This window comes from Cicer arietinum, chromosome 8 (genome assembly GCF_000331145.2).
Source record: "Cicer arietinum cultivar CDC Frontier isolate Library 1 chromosome 8, Cicar.CDCFrontier_v2.0, whole genome shotgun sequence".
Classification (NCBI taxonomy): Eukaryota; Viridiplantae; Streptophyta; class Magnoliopsida; order Fabales; family Fabaceae; genus Cicer; species Cicer arietinum.
In genome coordinates this window covers 22,524,143-22,540,903 of record NC_021167.2, presented here as the reverse complement: position 1 = coordinate 22,540,903, position 16,761 = coordinate 22,524,143, and the positions used below count along the sequence as shown (strand labels likewise).

Sequence of the window (16,761 nt, the reverse complement as noted above, 5' to 3'; positions counted from 1 at the left end):
GCAATTACATAGATATTAATCATTTAACGTCATCGTATTATATACGTCGTTTCAAATTTATCACATTATCTTTTTTAGCTAAAAAATTTGAAAGATGATCCAAAATTGTTAAATTTTAAAATATGAGACCAAATTCATAAATCCCTAAAAATAAAAAGATGAAAACCTGCCATTAAACTTAAAAAAATAACGTAAATTATATAGATAAACAAATTTTATGTTTTAGCCTATTTTAAATAATTATATAACTATGTGTTAAATAAATTTTTATTCATTTTTTGTCCCTACTTTTAAGTGATCTCATGTGCGTCTTTTGAATTTTTAAATAATTTTTTACAGTCATATTTAAGACGGATGTGGTTTCTATGGTTCTCCATCACACAAGAATCTTTGTTCAAAGTGTTACAAAGATTATTATCTCAAAGAAAACATCGTCAAATTAGATCATGAAACATGTGTTAATGATATTTTTGATGAGAAGGCTTATGTTTTTCTTGATGATTATGAGAACTCGAAGAATAAGAAGAAAAATAGGTACAAGAGTTGTTACAAAAAAGTGAGTTCCAACAAGAACATGCAAGCAAATTGAATTTAAAAGAGATTATTCTGTGGCTAATAATATTTGTTACATTTGTTTCATAAGTTAGCCTAACTAGTCTCTATTTGTAAATCTTGACATTGTTTTATGAATATATTTCTTCTTATTACTATTATTCTTTCATGATTGCTTTTGAATTATTAAGTATGAATGTAAGCTCGTTGAAGATGACAAGACGGATTCAATGTTTAACGACGTTATAGAACAACCTCTTTGGAAATATTTAGTCCAAAATTAAATGTATCTTAAAATTATGCTTGAAGTTATGGCCAAAATTATATTACTTAATATTGTTATATTTATATTTAATAGTACATTTTGTTAGTTAATTGTTTCTGTTTAGAATAAAATCTCCTCAGTTTGTTGAAGTAGTCCTAGTCTTTAGAAAAAGACCTATTCTTTAGGAAGTCTGTTAGTTCTCAATTTCTGCACATTCTGAGCTGTTAGTGGCAGTTTCTGTTTTGCTTGTAAGACTATTTATAGCCCTGTTTCTTTAATGAATAATCATCCATTCCAGCTATCAGCATTGTTATTATTGAATTAACAATTGGTATAAGAGTTGTACAAGGGACCAAACTGAGTGTGTGAAATTAAGAGTGAGCAGAATGGCAAATTCAGACAAGTTTGTGCAACTAGCCATTCCTAAGTTCGATGACTATTATGATCATTGGTCAATGATGATGGAGAACTTTCTAAGGAGCAAGGAGATGTGGAACCTGGTTAATGAAGGAATTCCTGCAGCACCAATGGGAACAACATCAGCAAGTGAAGTGCAGAGAAAGACAGTGGAAGAGTCCAAATTAAAAGATCTGAAAGTCAAGAACTTTCTGTTTCAGGCAATTGACAGAGAAATTCTTGAAACTATTCTTGACAAGGGAACCTCTAAAGCAATCTGGGATTCAATGACGCAGAAATATCAAGGGTCCACAAAAGTGAAAAGGGCACAACTTCAAGCATTGAGAAGGGAGTTCGAGTTGCTGTCCATGAAAGAAGGAGAGAAAATAGACAACTTCTTGGGGCGAACACTGACTATAGTGAACAAGATGAAGTCAAATGGTGAGACAATGGAGCAGAGTATGGTGGTTAGTAAAATACTTAGATCTTTGACTCTCAAATTTAATTATGTTGTGTGCTTAATAGAGGAGTCAAATGATCTGAATACTCTAAGTATTGATGAACTACATGGAAGTTTGCTAGTTCATGAACAGAGAATGCAAGAATACCAAGAGGAGGAACATGTGTTAAAAGTGGCTAATGATGATCGGTCAAGTAGAGGAAGAGGTCGAGGCATGTTCAAAGGAGAACGTGGCAGAGGTAGAGGAAGACAACCCAGAAACAAAGCAGTTATTGAATGTTTCAAGTGCCATAACTTGGGACATTTCCAATATGAGTGTCCTAAATGGGAAAAGAAAGCTAATTATGCTGAATGGGAAGAAGAAGAAGAACTTCTGTTGATGTCCTATGTGGATACACATCAAGAAACGAAAGAAGAGATATGGTTTCTTGATTCAGGCTGCAGCAACCACATGACAGGAAACAAAGAGTGGTTCTTTGAATTGGAGGAAAATTTCACTCGAACAGTGAAACTTGGGAATATACAAGAATGGCGGTAGTAGCTAAAGGAAGTATAAGAATGCAAGTGAATGGCATAATCCAGATAATAACTGATGTTTATTATATTCCTGAACTTAAAAACAATCTATTGAGCATAGGGCAGCTTCAAGAAAATGGATTAGCCATTTTAATTCAAGATAGAATGTGTAAAGTGTATCACTCTAAGAAGGGGCTGATTATGCAAACTTATATGAGTAGAAACAGAATGTTTTCTGTGTTGGCTTCTAAGCCACATAGAAATTCCATGTGTTTACAAACTGAAGATGTATCAGAGAAAGAGGCACACATTGGCATTCAAAAGGATGGTGATTGGCTTACCAATTCTGAAGTCCCCCAAGGAAATATGCACAATCTACCTAACTGGGAAACAACATAGAAAATCAATGCCAAGAAGGAGTCTATGGAGGGCTTCAAAACAACTCCAACTAGTACATTCAGATATATGTGGCCCTATCAAACCAGCCTCACACAGTGACAAAAGGTACATTCTAAGTTTTATCGATGATTATACTCGTAAAACTTGGATCTACTTCTTACATGAAAAAGCAAAAGCTTTTACTATTTTTAAATATTTTAAAGCAAGTGTTGAGAATGAGACATGTGCATCCATAACTTGTTTAAGAACTGACAGAGGTGGCGAGTTCACCTCAAATGAGTTTGGAGAATTTTGTAAATCACATGGCATTAGCAGGCAATTGACAGCAGCCTATACGCCACAACATAATGGAGTTGCCGAGAGAAAGAATCGAACAATTATGAATGTTGTTCGATCTATGCTAAATGAAAGAAAAGTTCCCAAAACCTTCTGGTCGGAGGCAGCAAGATGGTGTGTTCATATTCAGAATCGATGCCCAACATCAGCTCTTGAAGATAAGACTCCCGAAGAGGCTTGGAGCAATGAGAAACCCATAGTAGATTACTTTCGAGTTTTCGGATGCATCGCACATGTTCATGTACAAGATCAAAAAAGGAGCAGATTAGACAATAAAAGCAGAAAGTGCATTCTCCTAGGAGTCAGCGATGAATCAAAAGCATGGAGACTATATGATCTAATCTCAAAGAAAATCGTTGTCAGCAAGGATGTTATTTTTGAAGAAGAAAAGGGCTGGGATTGGGGCAGATCTATCGAAGAAATAAGGCAAGATATATTGGAGTGGGGAGATGAAAAAAGAGGAGACACTGAAGCTGATCAAAATGAAGAAAATCTCGGTGAAACAAACACAAATAATTCGAGCAGTAATTCTGAAAATTCCAACAGCTCGAACACCTCAAGCAGTCCAACAGATTCACCTCCAAATGAGCCAAATTCTAATGATAATGAATTAGTTTAAGGGAGGGGCATGCGAAGAAGAAGAGAACCAAGATGGATGGAAGATTATGAAACAGGGGAAGGTCTTTATGATGATGAAAATCTGAATGCAATGATGATGGTAACTGAAAATTACCCAACAACGTATGAAGAAGCAGTAAAATGTGAACATACACTATTTACAAAATCAAAAGGAGGTAAACTCTTAATCGTAAGCCTTTATGTTGATGATTTAATTTTCACTGGGAATGATAGAAGCATGTGTGATGAATTTAAAAATTCAATGATGCTGGAATTTGATATGTCTGACTTGGGGAAAATGAAGCATTTCCTTGGAATAGAAGTGAAACAATGTACAGGTGGAATCTTCATTGGTCAACGAAGATATGCAGGGGAAGTTTTAGCAAGATTTGGTATAGAGGATAGTAATGTTGTAAAAAACCCAGTAGTTCCGGGCACGAAATTACACAAAGATGAAGGTGGCGTTAGAGTTGATGACACTTTGTTCAAACAAGTAGTTGGAAGCCTTATGTACTTAACTGTAACTAGACCTAACTTGATGTTATGTGTTAGTTTGATAAGCAGGTTCATGGCTAGTCCTACTATGACACATTGGCTTGCAACAAAAAGGATTTTAAGGTATCTAAAAGGTACAATCAATCTGGGCATCTTCTACAGGAAAGGAGAAAGCAATCTAAAACTTATAGCCTTCACTGATATTAATTATGCTGGTGACTTAGATGATCGAAGAAGCACTTCCGGATTTGTGTTTAAATTAGGAGCATGAGCAATTTCTTGGACCTCAAAGAAACAACCAGTTGTTGCTCTCTCCACCACAGAGGCAGAATGTTGTAAAATAATGACCTCTATAGTATAAAATATCTGACAGTTTAAAACAAGATTGATATCATTTTAATAAAAGAACATTTTTATTAAACTCATAATCAATCACGGTCCCAAGGAGTTGATTCTAAGTGAAGGCACACACTTACATGTATTGACTAACTACTAGTCTAGAATATACATTAATATTCTACGAATGAATCAAGATACATGCATGCCAAATTAATCGTTCAAGCGATATTAATGAAAACAGAATACGTCTAGCATGCAATCAAGATTAAGCATACAATTTTACAATGAAAATAAAGAGTAAGGGTTAGAGAATGGTGCACCGCAATTTTATCCTGGTTCAGTCGTCAATCAGACGACCTACGTCCAGTCCCGAATCATAACGATTTCGGCCTTTTTCCAATAGAATATTTCAGATTGTTTTACAGATGTTCCAGCTCTCTCAGCCTATCAATCTTAAAACTCTCTCTCTCTCTCTATTCTATTTCACAGCCACTGTATCCTAGAGTTTATCTCCAAACTCTTCCAAGATCACAGTAAAGTTTCTTCTTGATGAGCCCTCTCACCAAAGAAGATAACTACCAGTTTCACCACTGGATTTTTCCACAGTTCTTTCTTTACAAAACTTTGTTACAGAAAGTATAAAAGATGTATATAGTTTGTCTCAATCACTAGCAATGTATCTCACATAAGAAGCTTGTTGTCCATTTGAGTGTTTGTGAGATCATTCTCTTTTTCTCTCAAGAAATCTTTTTCAGCTCTCTTTTGATTATGAATAATCGTTGGTTTTTGGATCTGAAAAAGTAATATCAAGAATGTTATCAAAGGTTCTTAAGAGTTATGAGAAGAAGATTGAAAATTGTTTATATAGTTTCTGAAAAGCAACTGATAAATCGATTTACCAATCGATTCATTAATGTGATAAAGCAGGCTTAATCGATTTCCCAATCGATTATCGAAAGTCTTGTTTTTCTTGAATCTTGAAACTATATAAACTAATCGATTATTTAAATGATTATTTAAATGCACTTTTCAGAAAATTATATGTAGTTTATGTATGAATCGATTGCATAATCGATGTCAGGTGTTTGGTTCCAACAACGAGATCAACACAATCGATTACGTAGTCGATTCATTAAGTCACATAATCGATGTTGTACTACATATAATCGGTTTGGCCATATACTAAGAGTTCCCTGTAACTTTAAAAAATTGTTTCAATCGATTTGCCAATCGATTTGGTTTAAAACAGGAACTTAGTTTATTTCAAGTAAATCAACGTGCCAATCGATTTGGTAGTATGTTTCTGAGAAATGTATTTACCAGTTGGTTCATCTCAATCGATTTCCTAACCGATTGATACCAAATCTGTCATAATTGAATTTTTCACAATGGATTATCCAATCGATTGTGTTTGTCACAGACCATGTTAATTTTGAAAACTTATTTACACAATCGATTTGCCAATCAATTAGTGTGCTACATGGGTTGGCCCTGTGACTTGTCCAATCGATTTGTCAATCGATATATTCAATTTGCTTCAGTCTTTGTGATTTTAACAATCGATGTGCCAATCGATTTGTATGCTAAACAGCTTCTCTCTGACTTGCACAATTTTTATCACTGATTGTGCCAGTCGATTGCCCAATCGATTGTTTAATCACAGACTGTATGTTTTCATACAACCCTTTTACATAATCCATTGCTTAATCGATTTTCTCAGTAAATATTCCAACTTTTGTTGATTCCTTGAGTTCCAAGCAATTGTCTCAAGTATGTAGGGTTGAGTTGTTGTTCCTGCAATCTCACTCAGTTAAAAAAGTTAGATTTATCATATGATGTATGAACATTGTATGTTTGTTAATTATGTCAAAATTAGGATTAAGAGGACTAAGTCCAACACAGAATACATAGCAACAGCTCTATGCGCATGTCAATGTGTTTGGCTTATAAGAGTACTGGAAAAGATTGAAGTGAAGGAAAAAACAGTAACCGTGATTATGTGCGATAATAGTTCTACTATACAGCTATCCAAAAATCATGTGTTTCATGGGAAAAGTAAACATATTGATGTGAAATTTCATTTTCTTAGGGACTTAGTGAATGAAGGGGTTATTAAGCTAAGTTATTGTGCTTATGAGAATCAAATTGCAGATATTATGATGAAGCCGTTGAAACTTGAACAATTTGAAAAGCTTCGTGGAATGCTTGGAGTTACAGATAGTACTGAAGTAAGCTAAATTCTAATGAATTAGCTTAAGGGAGGGATTGTTAGTTAATTGTTTCTGTTTAGAATAAAATCTGTATTCCTCAGTTTGTTGAAGTAGTCCTAGTCTTTAGGAAAAGACCTATTCTTTAGGAAGTCTGTTAGTTCTCAATTTTCTGCACATTCTGAGCTGTTAGTTGCAGTTTCTGTTTTGCTTGTAAGACTATTTATAGCCCTATTTCTTTAATGAATAATCATCCCTTCCAGCTATCAGCATTGTTATTATTGAATTAACACATTTTCAATTCAAAATTGATTTATGATCCATTAATTAGATTTGATTTATTAAGATTGATTGAAGAAATAGATTTGTTTTGATTTAAAATTTAAGTTATAGTTAAATCAAGTTTGAATTAATTTGATATTACGACGAGATGTGGAGCGTTTGTTATGCCAATCCGGAAATCGGGCTGAAATATAATTAAAAAAATTAAAACCTAAAATATCATTGTTGAAAATTTAAAACCTAAAATATCAAATTGTCACTTAAAATTAAAATAAAGGATCAAGTCGGAAAAAAAAAAGATAAAGGACTAAAACGTTACCTGAAATTAAGTTAAGGGACCACAGATGTAATTTAGCCTAAAAAAATTAACAATTTCATCATATTTGCAACCAACTCCCTCTTATTTTGCAGTTGAGTGTCCATTTTATTTATTAAAATGTTGTTTAAAAGTAAAATAGACCTTTGGAATAAAATGCCTAATATAATTAGTGGATTATTATCATGAAAAACTGCATCTTCAATTTTCTCATAAAAAAATAAATTTTGAGTATAATACACAAACAACATGAACATGCATGCTAAATTTTTTGAACCTGTTATCTTGTTTAAATAACCATATATATGCTAAAACGATAACGTAAATTATATATAGAAACAAATTTATGTTTTAGCATTTTTAAATAATTATATAATTATGTGTTAAATAAATTTTTATTTTCTATAAAATTTTAAAGTTTTGTTTGTAGTCTTTATAAAATATTCTTTAACTTTAGTCCCAAAAATTTATATTTTAATAACAATGGATCAATTAAATATGAACATATTTAATTTATCTCTTATTAAAAAAATTAAATTTTTTAACAAAAACTATTATCAAATTTAAACATATATGAAAAAAGTGTTCCAAATTATGAATAATAAATATCCGTTGACTTAATATACAGAAAATTAAACAGGAACCAAAAACGAAGATGAACATTTCTTAGCAATTAAAATTGAAGAGTTTATTTATAAAGATTAAATATGAAACTTTAAATTTTAATAGGAAATAAAAACTTACAATTATATTATATTTTTTTGACAAAATTATATAATGGATAAAGGATACGTTTAATTTTCATTTAATTTATAACCCAAACGTTTAAGGGTATGTTTAATTTTCATTTTATTTAGATTCACAAGGGAATTGACGTTTAGTGACACACAAAGTCTGTCACTAAATGTAAAAAACTGTAGATAAATATCAAGAATACTTTGAGTATCATCCGGATTTACGGTTAACTTTAAGGAGTTGAGTAAAGATGAGTTGATTTCAATTTTATTTCAAGAAAAATAATATTTTCTAATAACTCCCTCATTTATTAATATCTTTTAATATTTTAATATTCTTGAACAAAAGCAAGATGTTTTATTGTTTTCTATCCTCTTTCACGATAGATAACTTTTAGACATGATCACACTCTCAAGAATTATACCCTCAAACAATTAAAAAAAAAATCACTAACAACACTATAGAGAACTTACTGTTCGAAAACCCAAATTGTATATAATTAGATGTTATTAATTCTAAAACAGTTAATAGTGTTGTTGTACAAGCATATGAGAATAAATTAAAAGTAATAATTTTTAGTAATTAATAATTGAATTATACACAACTATATTCCTAATCAACAAGTAAGATAAATAATAATATTCAATTCTGCTCAATATTTTATAAGTAAGAGAAATTAATTTAATGTTTGTTATTTTTTAGATTAGATGTGATGAATTTAATTAATGTTATTGATAGTATTTTCAACTATATATATTTTATCACCTAAATGAAATAAGATTGCATTATCCGATGAATTGAATGTAAATTTTCAATTTTTTAATTATAACTGATTAAGAGATAAAAATACTTTCCCAAAATAGAATTTGAGTTTGAATTTAAATTATGTATAAAAGGCTTAACAAATGTTTTGATCTATTTATTTTCATTAAATATAGAATTGGTTCTCTTATTTTGGAATTAGATAGTTTTAATTAAAATATAGTGATCTGACATATTTTAGATGTAGTGATATAAGATATCACGATATAGAACTATTTAATTATATTAATTATTTAAATATTGTTAATTAAATTACAAAAATTAATAATTTTTGAAGTAGAATTTAAAATTTTAAGAGGTTTTTATTGCAATTACTTAGAAATTAATCATTCAACACTTCAATTTGAAATATGCCACATTATCTTTTTGTTTTTAGTTAAAAAATCTTAACTATTGCAATAGGATAATATGGTATGAAAGATAGCTCAAAATTGTTGAATTTTAAAATATTGAGATCAATTTTGTAAATCACTAAAAGGTTTAAATATATATTTGTTCCTTGTAAATATAATATTTTTTTATTTTGGTCCTCATAATGTTTTTATGGTTTACATCAATGTAATATCAAAAAAAATTATTTGTAAGTGGACGTTACAAAAACGTTAATTGACAAAAAGAAACAATTTTTTGTCCTTATAAATATAACAATTTTCAGATTTAGTCCCTGCAAAATATTTTTTTGAATTTCATCCCTGCAATATTTAAAAAAATTATTTCTTTGTCCATAACGTCTATGATGAAATGCAATAATTTGTATAGTTATTTTTATAAGATACTTCCAAAAATTTATAGTTAATTATTTTTTCTGTTAATTTATCTTTATAATTTTAATTAAAATCTCCTTTTACGCTTTAGGTTTTGTTAATTTATCTTTGTATCCTTAAAGTATCGGCATATTAATTATTATTGTTATTGTTATTACCATATTTTTAATTTGAAAATTAATTAGGATTACTTTAGATTTTATTTTTTAGATTTAATAAAGAATTGGATTTTTTATTTTAATTTTAAATTTTGATTAGATCAATAAATTTGTATAGTTATTTTTATAAGATACTTCTAAAAATTTATAATTAATTATTTTTTCTATTAATTTATCTTTATAATTTTAACTAAAATCTCCTTTTACGAGGTTTTGTTAATTTATCTTTGTATCCTTAAGGTATCGGCATATTAATTATTATTGTTATTATTATTACCGTATTTTTAATTCAAAAATTAATTAGGATTACTTTAGATTTTATTTTTTAGATTTATTAAAGAATTGGTTTTTTTTTTATTTTGATTAAATCAATAAATTTGAAATTAGCTAGATTTTGTTCTCTCATTGTGGAAACCGGATTTAAATACAATTTTTTATTAGAATTTTTTTAAAGGAATCAGAAAGAGTTTAATGCTAATTGAATTATTGAAAATATCAAGTTTTTATCTTTGTAATGGTTGAGAAGTGTAGTAGTTAGGGATGGGAATAGGCTAGGCCGTCCGACATGGGCCTATGGCCTGACCTACTTATGGTCTGGCCTGTTTATTAAAAAGGTCAGGCTCAGGCTGTTTTTAAAGCCTATTTATGTAAATATGTCAGGCTCAGGCTTGTAAAAAAGCCTATTAGGCCTGACAGGCCGTCCTATATATATTTTATATGTATTCCATTCTCTATTTTTTCTTCTTCTAATTTCCATTACACTCACTCCAACAAATATGTATGAAAACAACATATTTTTTATAAAAACCGATATTATTTATTTGTTACTTTATATTTTATAAAAATCAATACTATTTATTTGTTATCTTTATATATATTATTAGTATATAAATTTAGAAACCCTAATTGTTTATTATTACTGAATATGAGTTTGTTTGAGAGGTAATATTCCGAGTTGTTTGAGAGGATTTGTTTAGAGGTAATATTCTGAGTTGTTTGAGAGATAATAATAGGTGCGTTTGTTTCAATAAAAAATTTATTCTTTTAAACCAAAAACTATTTTTTAGGGTTTAAAAGGTATTTGTTTTATATTTTTTAAAAATTATTTTGTTAGAAAAATCATTTTTTTATTTAATATATATATACATATACACATTAATATTGGTATATGGAGAATCATATAAATCGATATGTGTAGAGCATCATTTAGCTATAGATAATTGTTTATTTATTACCTTTATATATATATATATATTATTATTACTAAATATGATGTTGCACGAGTGGATTTGTTTGAGAGGTAATAATCTGAGTTTGTTTGAGACCATTTATTTGAGAGATAATAATGGGTGCGTTTGTTTTAATAAAAAATTTATTCTTTTAAATCAAAAATCATTTTTTAGAGTTTAAAGGGTGTTTGTTTCATATTTGTTTTAAATTATTTTGTTAGAAAAATTATTTTTAATGTGAATAAGGCTTTTAAATAGGCTTACATGCCGGATCATGGTAGGCCGTAGGCCAGGCTCAGGCCGAAAAAAAGCCTATCATAGGCCGTAGGCCAGGCTTAGGCCTTAAAAATTCATCGTAGGCCAGGTTCAGGCCTTTCAAAGCCTGGTCTGGCCTGACCTATTCCCAGCCCTAGTAGTAGTCCAATTTTTTTTTTTGTCAATTAAAAAATTCAATCATAAATTAAATCTAAAAATATTTATTGTGATACTTTAAATCAATCATAAATTGTTTAATGTGTTAAAGAATTATGGTTAAAGTCAAATAATATATAAATTAATTCTAATAATATTTTAAAAAATAAATTTAAATTAAATTTGAAAACATTGAAAAAGGAAAAGTTGAATTAAACTTTGGGATTTTTTTTACTCAAAAAAAAAAAAAAATAGACCCTCTATTTATTAGTTTCATGGTTTAATTAATGATCATACATTCTAAAATTTTTTACACTAATAATAAATATTAACTATTGATCAAATAGTTTTATTATGATGAAAATTACAATAATATGGTGGGATAATAAAATCATTAGTTAATATTAATTAAAATTAATTTACATTGATAATATTAATCTATTGTATCCCAGGATGAAGATAAAATTTCAAAGCTCTCGATAGATGATTAAACCATGAATCTAACAAATATTTCAATAACCTTTATACGCGCAAAATATCCTAGTTCTAAAATTATTTATCTATATATATATATATTTAATCTCACTAAGATAACGTTTTCTTATTTTCGTCATATAATTTTTTTTATTTCAATTTTGACTCTATAAGTTTAAATTTGTTTTAAAATTGTCTCTATTGTTAGTGAGTATTAATAAAAAGTTGAGATAATAAACATAGAAGGGAGAAATAAAAACTTACAAAAATAAATATAAACAAAACGCGAACTAACATCAATGAAATATATAAAGGGGGTCTATTTAAAACATTGTCTTAGTTTTTGAGTCATAGGACCAACATGAGTTTTTAGGTATAAGGTGATAATCATTGTAACTTTCTTTTCTTTTGTTTTCAGATGGTCAATCATTGACTTTATATTTTATTTCTCTTTAGCGTTTTGACCCAGACCGTAGATTATCAAACATTTATTGCAATATTTCTTATGTTATATTATTACTTACTCTATAAATACATATAATTACTTGTTTATTATATTATAATATAATTTGTGTTAAAAATATTCACTACGCGAAAAAACGGATTTTACAGCGCTTTTTTTAAGCCATTTACAGCGCTTTTTCAAAAAAATAAGCGCTGTGGAAACGAGCGCTGTAAATGATACAACAGCGCTTTTAAAAAAGCGCTATAAAACATGTAAATACAACGCGCGCTTGTTATGCACATTTTACAGCGCTTCTTCACAAAAAGCGCTGTAATATGCACCCCATTATATGAGTTACGGGTGTGCATTTTACAGCGCTTTCTCAAAAAAGCGCTCTAAAATGCACACCCATAACTCATATACGAGTGGGCATATTACAGCGCTTTCTCACAAAAGCGCTGTAATATGCCCACCCATAATTTCATATATGAGTGTGCATATTACAGCGCTTTCTCGAAAAAGCGCTGTAAATTGCCCACCCATAATTTCATATATGGGTGTGCATATTACAGCGCTTTCTCGAAGAAGCGCTGTAATATGCCCACCCATAATTTCATATATGGGCGTACATATTACAGCGCTTTCTCGAAGAAGCGCTGTAATATGCCCACCCATAATTTCATATATGGGTGTGCATATTACAGTGCTTTCTCACTTGGTAAATACGGGGCGTGTCTTGACATCCAAATAAAAAGGAACATGGGCAGCAGCAACGATTCGCCCATTGTACAAATGAATCAAGACATCTTTGGAGATGAGTATATTGAGTACCTCGAAAAGGAGCAAATGTACGATCTTCTCGAACATAAGGAGCTGAGTGTTACTGTAATCAGCTTGTACATAAGGTAAAAAATACTTTTAATTGCATTTATTTGTAATTAATTAAATGTATTGGTAATTAATCTAGTTTAAAATTTTCATTGAAGGTTTTTGTACGAGAAGGTCGTGTGCACGAGGAAACTGTCAAATAAATACTCATTCTTGTCTCCGCATAAGATGTCGATGTTCAAACTCGATCCAGACAATGTAAAACACTACATTGTAGATATGTTTTTAAGAAATAAAGAAAGTGATAAATTGTTCTTGGCACCATATAATTCAGGGTACGTAATTTTATCTTTTTTAATTGATGAGAATTTAATTTATTAGTTGTCTATAAACAAAATTGCTTAACCAATTTTTTGTTGTTGTAGGGCACATTGGGTGCTATTTGCAATCAATGCGGTCTCTGAAGTGATATACTATTTGGATCCCGTGCACGGCGATTACACCAATCACCCCGGAATAAAGAATATGCTCGACACGTAAGTAATATTCATTTATTTCTTACATATATATATTTATATATATATATATATAAATATATATATGTAAGAAATAAATGAATATTACTTACGTGTCGAGCATATTCTTTATTCCGGGGTGATTGGTGTAATCGCCGTGCACGGGATCCAAATAGTATATCACTTCAGAGACCGCATTGATTGCAAATAGCACCCAATGTGCCCTACAACAACAAAAAATTGGTTAAGCAATTTTGTTTATAGACAACTAATAAATTAAATTCTCATCAATTAAAAAAGATAAAATTACGTACCCTGAATTATATGGTGCCAAGAACAATTTATCACTTTCTTTATTTCTTAAAAACATATCTACAATGTAGTGTTTTACATTGTCTGGATCGAGTTTGAACATCGACATCTTATGCGGAGACAAGAATGAGTATTTATTTGACAGTTTCCTCGTGCACACGACCTTCTCGTACAAAAACCTTCAATGAAAATTTTAAACTAGATTAATTACCAATACATTTAATTAATTACAAATAAATGCAATTAAAAGTATTTTTTACCTTATGTACAAGCTGATTACAGTAACACTCAGCTCCTTATGTTCGAGAAGATCGTACATTTGCTCCTTTTCGAGGTATTCAATATACTCATCTCCAAAGATGTCTTGATTCATTTGTACAATGGGCGAATCGTTGCTGCTGCCCATGTTCCTTTTTATTTGGATGTCAAGACACGCCCCGTATTTACCAAGGCGTGGCTGACTTTTATTAGGAGCAGCAGCAGCAGCGACCGATTTTCCCCGATCCAGATTTTTTGTTGCTGCAAGTTTTGCAGCTTTATTACCCTCCAGCCTTTGTAGTTTGGCAGCCCTATTAACCTCCAATTTTTGAGGTCTGCTGCCTTTTTTTGGCTGTAGGGGTGGTTTATTTATTTGGACCTACAAAAATGAGGTAAAATGTTAGTTTATTGAATCTGAAAAAATAAAAAACCTTAGGCAATAAATGTGACAAACCTTTTCGGGAGATGTAACTGATTTGTCCTTGGGAATCTTTTTTTCGAGGGCAACAAGGTGTGTGGGCCATGCCACGTAACTGCCAATAGCGTCGCTTAAGAACTTCATATCTCCATCGTTGTCCGGTATGGGCAACGGTGCAGTTGGTTCGAAAGCAACCGTAGGCGATACTTTGACATGGCCCGCGGGGATCGGAATATTGTGCAATACTTCTCCCGAAGTATTGTGCAATATTCCTTTTCCCACCTTCCGTTGAGTCGGCGAGGACAAGTATAGGACACATGTAGTGACACCCTACATCAATAGTTAAAACATAAGTACAGTTAATATATAAGTTTGTTTAATACATAAGTAATTACATAAGCAAGTAAGTAGTAAGTAATTAATTACCTCGGGAATACTCTTCAAACCGACGTTGCAACTCCCGGTTTCACTCTCCATTTGTATTTCAGGTTGGAGCTGAACCGGAAGTTGCTTGTCTTTATTCGTATTCACCAAGAGTGCCACTTGCTCCGATAAGATTCTGAGCTTCTCTAATACTTCCTCGTTGGAAGGTTTTTGGCGCTTCTCTTGAGGAAAAAAGCTTTTGGGAGTTACGCCAAATCCTTTCCCCCTCACTCGACCGGAATACTCAGGGACATTAAACACTTTCCCAAGAATGTCCCTGCACGTATCCTTGTTGCCCTCTTGAGTTTCAGAACTTTGTTCAATAGTTTCCTAAAATACATGTAACATTAAAAAGATAAGTTCAATAGCATTTTTAAAATACAATATTAAAAAATATTAAAGTGATAATATACTTACACAAAGTTCTACAACTTTCTTGACATTTTCATTATCAACCACTCCTTCTTTGTTAACACGCGCTTCCTTCCATAAGATATGACGACCCAAGGGTTGATCGGCTTGGGTGTCTTTTCTCTATTCGTTAAAATCATAAACAAAATAATACAAATTAGTTACACACTATAGTTTATAATACAAATTACAAGTGATGTTTAATTACTTACAATTTTTTGTTCAAGGCGTGCATATCCCATACGTGATTTCTTGTATGGGTGTTTTGGGTTGCTTGCCCGTTCGCGATTTGCCGTACTAATATTCTATATAAAAAAAAAATTGCAATTGTGTAAAAATTTAAAATACGCTACGAATATGAATAATAAAACACAAATGCTAATAAATTAATAACTTACGACAAACGCCGGGTCAGAACGTTTGGAAACAAATGCACTCCATTCATCCTTTGATATATAATGTTGATATATCTTTGGAGGTTCAGCATTTGTGTTTCCTTCTCTATCTTTTAGATAGAAATTTGAGAGATGGGATCTAAATCCACGATGGATTTTCCCAGCAACTCTCAAAACATATGACTTTCGTTCCTCATCAAGAACAAAAGTGGTCTGCAATGAAAACAATTATAAGTAATGTATTTTACAGAAAAAAAATTATAAATGACAAAAGAGTAGATCAAAATATTTACTTGAATGTCATTCCAGATGATATCTTTGGCATCCTTCAACGCCTTATCTCTCCAGTTGTCTATTGTTATTGGGACATTTTGACGAACAACAGCCCCAATGTAGCTTACAAACATGGAGCTGTTGGGGTCAACTGGCTGACCACTCTCGTTCCAGCCAACCTAATAAACTCATATAGTAAGTACATGCCCTAAACCCTAAAAAAAGATAAAAAAACACACAGCAAACAGAGTATATATAGTATACCTCAAATTTAATGCCACTGCTCCGTGCTTTAATCACCCTTTGCATGATAGTTGCACCACGTTTGACTTCTTTTTCGTAAGTCTTAGAGGTGCCAACTTCTTCATTTTGAACTTCTAAATCTTTGTTTGTATCCATTTAACTACAACAAGTTCAACATGCACTTTAGTATAACATCAACAAGCTCAACATGGATCATGCATTATTATAAACAAACTCAACATGTATCAGTATATCTTAAAAAAGCTCAACATGCATTTTAATGATTACAAAAAATTTATAACATCAATACCTGAATAATGGTTCGAAGAAAGATGAAATCTAAAGAACAGAGGGAACGTAGAAAGTTCACAGAAATATGGTTCAAAGAAAAGAGGGAACAGTGTTGAAGAAATACGTAATGAGGGTTACGTATTTCAATGAAAATATATTGTGTGAAATGGGAGAG

At 30.7% G+C, this 16,761-nt stretch overlaps 1 protein-coding gene across 1 annotated transcript; it reads right to left on the bottom strand.

Moving 5' to 3' along the window:
• Positions 1-6,992: 6,992 nt before the first annotated feature.
• Positions 6,993-16,245, bottom strand: LOC140919104 (uncharacterized). The gene is made up of 6 exons (XM_073364621.1): positions 16,073-16,245; positions 15,783-15,992; positions 15,597-15,689; positions 15,391-15,507; positions 14,977-15,303; positions 6,993-7,049 (listed from the first exon to the last, which is right to left on the bottom strand). The coding sequence occupies exons 1-6, from the start codon at positions 16,184-16,186 to the stop codon at positions 6,993-6,995; spliced, it is 918 nt and encodes a 305-aa protein (XP_073220722.1). The 5' UTR covers positions 16,187-16,245.
• Positions 16,246-16,761: the final 516 nt, after the last annotated feature.

Excerpts from the sequence above, each read along its gene's own strand:
- LOC140919104 (XM_073364621.1), bottom strand. The coding sequence starts at position 16,186 with ATGTTTGTAAGCTACATTGGGGCTGTTGTTCGTCAAAATGTCCCAATA. Across the intron at positions 15,690-15,782 it reads GTTCTGACCCGGCGTTTGTC|AATATTAGTACGGCAAATCG; the intron begins GTAAGTTATTAA and ends TTTTTTATATAG. Across the intron at positions 15,508-15,596 it reads CACGCCTTGAACAAAAAATT|AGAAAAGACACCCAAGCCGA; the intron begins GTAAGTAATTAA and ends TTTAACGAATAG.